General features: G+C 32.3%; 1 protein-coding gene across 1 annotated transcript; it reads left to right on the top strand.

Annotated features, from left to right (window-relative positions):
- Positions 1-4,484: 4,484 nt before the first annotated feature.
- On the top strand, positions 4,485-5,384 carry LOC142844932 (olfactory receptor 4K3-like). Its single transcript, XM_075963708.1, has one exon. It carries the CDS (start codon positions 4,485-4,487, stop codon positions 5,382-5,384), a length of 900 nt encoding a protein of 299 aa, XP_075819823.1.
- The last annotated feature ends 499 nt before the right edge of the window (positions 5,385-5,883 follow it).

The raw sequence follows: 5,883 nt of genomic DNA, 5'->3' as shown, positions 1-5,883 counted from the left end.
TCCCGAGTGCTGGGATTAAAGGAGTGTGCCACCATAGCCCGGCTGCAATACTCTTTATATGTCACAAAAAGAAGTTTACTTCACAAGGTGTAAGAGTTACAAATATCTCTAGACACTAGCCATTGGTAGCTGGCTAGACTTGTAGTACCAGCCATGAAGTCCATCCTATATTCTGCTTTATGTAGTTCCTCCAGTTTATATAATCATATCTTAGGATGCATAACTATTACCAAGAAATAATAAATAACACATAGTATTACTAAGACTCAGATGTAATGAAATTTAAAATACACACTTTATTTACTTATAATGAGATGGCCAGACTAATGGCCCAATGGTAAGAACATGTGCTACTTTTACATATCAATACTATTCGTTATTTATGATAATATCAATTATTTAGTTATTCTTTTTATAATTATCTTTGTGGGGGTGGTACTAAAACAAGTGCTTTACTTCTGAGCTACATATCCAGTCAACAGAAAATTTTATAATTTGATATGCTGCACATAGATCATTGTTCATATTAACACAGAAACTTTAGATGGTAACATATTTTCTGTTCCCCTCTGACTATTTTCATTATAAGCATGACTGAAAACATTGATGACAAATTAAACATATCAGTCTTTAAACATAGTTATCTACTTATTTGGCAAAGTCATATAGCATCTATGGAAAAAATAACACTCAGTCTTTTAATGTATCAAGTTTTTAGAAATGTTAAAGAATGTAATATTTTAAAATCCTGCTTAATGATTGTCATTTAAAGATTTGTTTTGTATCCGCACTCTACTTTCTTTTACTTTAATACAGATAGATGCATTGCCTGCTGATATTTTCAATTCCGAATCTGTGATGTCTCAAAGGAATATGATATAGATAGAAGTAAATTTCTTTCCCATGAGGCTACTCTGCACTAAATATAAACCTTAAACTTTTCTACTAACCCTTGGTGCAGCAGAAAATGGATTGTTTTGCCTCACTTTGACATAATTTTGGAGTCCTGTTATGACTATGAATAGTAACTTATCTATGCCAGAACATTTGGTCAGGTACTAATTCTCTCTGATAAAATGTTATCTATACACTGCTGTTTATTTCTTCTTAATCCCCTTCTCAAATAGGTATTTAAGATAATTCTACAATGTTTTTTTAACCATCTTACAAAAAGTATTTATAGGGAGAATTTGGAACTCCCACAGAGATTTCAGGAATATCAAGATTTTTATCAAACTGCCTTGGGATGTGTGATATCTATAAGCATTAAGAAGAATATTTTGCCATAGGTAAGACTATCCGTTGGGTGACTTGGTTGAACTATCGGGATACATAGTTTTCACTGAGTAAGATATTTCTTGCAGACACAGAGGTGACTATAATAAGAAATGTCCAGATAATCAACAATTGATTATTAATTATATAGGAGGGGGAGAGAAAGAGAGGGAGAGAGAGAGACAGAGAGAGACAGAGAGACAGAGAGAGACAGAGAGACAGAGAGAATAGGATTGTGATTGTGGAACCAACTCAAGGAATTGAAGGGAGAAATCACAGAAGACAGTGGGCTAACATTAAAGAATATATGCTATGCATGCTAGTACACTTCTGATGTTGTGATAATTAGTCACACACTTGCTGAAGGTAACTGGCATGTGGAAGTCAGAGAGGTTGACAGGGACACAGAATAAATTTTTATATGTTTCTGAAATAAGCAACTATAAAATATGAAAATTGTTTGAGAAGACAATGGTCTTTTTATTTGGATGTTCATGGTTTGATTCTTTTTGTCAAGATTTATTTCATGAATTAGAGTTTAGAAGTATGTTCTTTTAAAATGCAGATTTACCTTTGCTACATTGGATATGCTTGAAAGTCAACTATAATATCATTGTTAATGAGACCAATATGTATTTGTTTAGTATAAATTTATGTCTTTTATAATTTTATTAAACACTAATAGCTTTCAAATTTCAACTGAGAAAATAATCAGAGCATTTTACTTTTTGGTGTAACATAATATTTAAAACCATAAAAATCTGAAGTAGAAAATTCCTAGAAGAATTTAGTGTACTTACTCAATATTAAGTAGTTTCAATACATTGATTATAGAAAAATCGCTGCACACTTGACAATTTCTAGTTATGTTCTTACTTCAAACCTGGTTGACTATAGACTGTGAAATACAAACACTACATTAATAACTTTAATTATGTATATTATTAAGATTATGAAAGTAAGCAGACTACATAGGCAGAAATCCAGGAGTCATGATTAATAACATTATATTAGTAAATATATAGAATATTTTCATAAGTAGCTTAAATATATATATTTCAAGTATAAACTTTTATATAGTTATACATATATATTTACACATAAAATATAATTTTAGAAAGAGTTTTCTCCTTAGCTTATAAAAGTCTTATTGTTTCCAAACAACTAAGACCTTCTGTAATCAGCTTTCTATCTAGAAGACAATCCTTCTAGATCTTTAATTATGTTGCTGTATACTTTATTTTCTGACTTTTCAGCTCTACATTGTATGTGATTCTTACCATAATTATGAAGTTGTGACTAATTTTTTTAACAGTCTTAACTTATAAATCAAATCCTAAGATATCACCTAATTTTGATAGAGGATGATGATCTATCATCAGTTATAAGGAAACAGAAATTGTCATTTTAGAGGTATTTGATGATGTGTAGGAAATCTATTGAAATTGGGATAGTTAAAAAGGGAGGCAGAGAAAGTAAAGAGGAGGAAGATAGAGAAGCAAAGATGACATGGAAGAAAGAGAGGAAAATGGAAGGGACAATGAGATAAGTAAGAGGTAGGAAAATATAGAGGAAGAGGCAAAACAAGGAGAAAGAAATTCTCTACTTTCTGACTTGACTGAAATATGTTTAAAATATTTAATTCAAATGATTTGTGAAAAGAATTCTCTAGTGTTCTCATAAGGAACCTAATGAGCTTGTATATGTCATTTGTTTTGAGTAACTAAAAGTATCTTCTATTGGTGAACTCAGGGAACACACATCTCTTTTAAATGTTATGGTTTTTCAGCCCAAGGAACATGAAAGTCATCAGGAAAATTACAAACAGGCTAGAAATGAAAAAGCCATTTTACTCCGAAACAGAATAGATAGGTATTCCCAGTTTCAGGTACTTAGGGTCTTCTAACTTGGAAGTAACTTGCACCTGTTCAGTCCCTGTTTTTCCCCCCAGTCTTGGTTTCATTTAACTCTAAGGTGACTTCCAGGTTTCAGTTTCTCAGAGGCTATTTTCTTTTCAGTAGAAACTTAATATCAAATAGTGTGTTCTCTGTCTAAATACACTTAGCTAGATAAGTTGTCATATGGGTTTTCTAAATTGAACCCAGGTCCTCATTTCTGGAAAAGCAGCCATTGCTTTTAACCACTGAGTCATCTCTCCAACACCTAAATGAGCTTTCTGAAAACTAGACTCCCTGATACACTGTAATCAGGTATACTTTAGGTAATTTTGCAGAGTCCATAATCTTCGAAATTCATGATCAGAGAACATTTCTTTCTAATAGTAATGACTTTATTACAGATGGCTAAACATCTTACTTTTCACTGGCTTTTCAACCCTTATATAAAATTAACTATTGTCATTGTGAAGCAATGTTGACAATTTTATCAACTAGTATTACTACTCCTAATTTTTAATAAATTATTTATTTATGCACTCTTTAATCATACAATTATGAAGATTTACGAAAGAGCTATTCTTCTAATATTTTAAGTTTACATAGAATTTTATATTCCTATCATCTCTCTGCCAAGGATTCTTTTTGAAAAATTCACATTTATTTCAGATATACAATATGAAACTAATGATATTCCTCATTTACAGTGTCTATCACCACTCATACCTGTTTACTTAATGATAAGATTACGCAGATGTGATATGATAATATTAAAGAAATAAAAAAAACTGAGACTATCTTTAATTTGCTTATTTGTTCAGTTTCATACCTACTTTTGGCAACACCTGACTTTGTTACTTTTCTATTGTTTCCCTTGTTTTTACATATAATTGTATCAAGTGCTTACAAAATATGATTATTTTCCATTGTGTTTCATCTTATAAAACCTATATCAAAAATCTACTTTGAATGTAAAATTTATATTTTACTAAAATCTACCTCTTACATAATTATACTTCATCTGTACTTGAGAACAATGTGTTATTATTTCATCAATGGCCCTTGGCATTAGCATACATTTCTTCTTATACACATACACAAGAATTAATCTGTGTAAATAAATGAGAGTAAAGATTCTAGGACACACCATGCATGACTATTACGGGAAATGTTATACCCAAAAGCCAACATCAATCACTTCTACCAGAATAAATTAAAAATTCCTTTTAATTCATATCCTCTGATATTCACAGAATCTAATTTTCTGATATTCACAGAATCTGTATTTTTTAGATTAATTTGAAACTAAACTAAATGGAAGAACTAAACCAATCTGAAGTATCTGAATTCATTATTCTTGGGCTTTGTGACTCTTGGGAGCTCCAGGCCTTCTTCTTAGTGATATTTTCCTCACTTTATTTAATCACCATTTTGGGCAACATATTTATTGTAGTCATAATCACCATTGACCTTCATCTTCACTCTCCTATGTATTTCCTGTTGGCCAATCTCTCATTCATTGACTTTTGCCTTTCTTCAGTCACTACACCTAAGATGATCACAGACTTTCTCAAGGAAAAAAAGACTATCTCCTTTGGAGGGTGCATGTGTCAAATTTTCTTTGGACACTTCTTTGGAGGGGGCGAGATGGTACTGCTTGTCTCAATGGCCTATGATCGTTATGTGGCCATCTGTAAGCCACTCCATTACTCCAGCATCATGAACAGACATACATGCATTGGATTAGTGATGTCATCATGGATCATTGGATTTGTGCATTCAATAAGCCAATTGGTTATAATCATTAATCTGCCCTTCTGTGGATCCAGAGAATTGGATAGTTTTTTCTGCGATATTCCATTGGTCATCAAGTTAGCCTGCATGGACACATATGTTTTAGAAATTTTGATAAATGCTGACAGTGGGGTGCTAGCAACCATATGCTTCATTCTGTTGCTGATCTCCTATTCTCATATTCTGATTACTGTCTGTCTTCACTCAAAGGATGGGACATCCAAAGCCCTCTCTACTTGCACTGTGGTCATATTATTTTTTGGGCCCTGCATCTTCATCTACCTGTGGCCAGTCAGCATAACCTGGGTGGACAAGTTTCTGGCAGTGTTTTATGCTGTCGTCACACCTCTCCTCAACCCAGCCATTTACACTTTAAGAAACAAAGAGATTAGAAATGCTATGAAGAGATTACAATGCTAGCATATAAATTTTCTATTTTAGGATTTTGCATCATTAGAATATTAACTTCTAGGATACTAAAAATATTACATTTGTCTTTTTTCTATAGACTAAAAACATTCTCAAATTCATGGAAGTTACATAAAATGGTCCTTAAAATGTCTGTGTTTATACATTTCATGATCATTAAGTGGAAAATAACCTTCTGTCTATAAGATGTTAATAGTCTTTTAAACTATGAATTTTTTAATCTCAAGTGAAATTTAAGTTAATGACAAATAACTGGTACCTATTACACTTGCTGTTTCTTTAATCTTTCTTTTTTTTTCTTTCTTTCTTTTTTTTTTTTTTGGATTTTCGAGACAGGGTTTCTCCGTAGCTTTTGGTTCCTGTCCTGGAACTAGCTCTTGTACATCAGGCTGGCCTCGAACTCACGGAGATCCGCCTGCCTCTGCCTCCCGAGTGCTGGGATTAAAGGCATGTGCCACCACTGTCCATCTTCTCTAATCTTTCTTATACC

Source organism: Microtus pennsylvanicus, chromosome 2, assembly GCF_037038515.1.
Source record: "Microtus pennsylvanicus isolate mMicPen1 chromosome 2, mMicPen1.hap1, whole genome shotgun sequence".
Taxonomy (NCBI): Eukaryota; Metazoa; Chordata; class Mammalia; order Rodentia; family Cricetidae; genus Microtus; species Microtus pennsylvanicus.
This window is presented reverse-complemented; position numbering and strand designations above follow the sequence as displayed.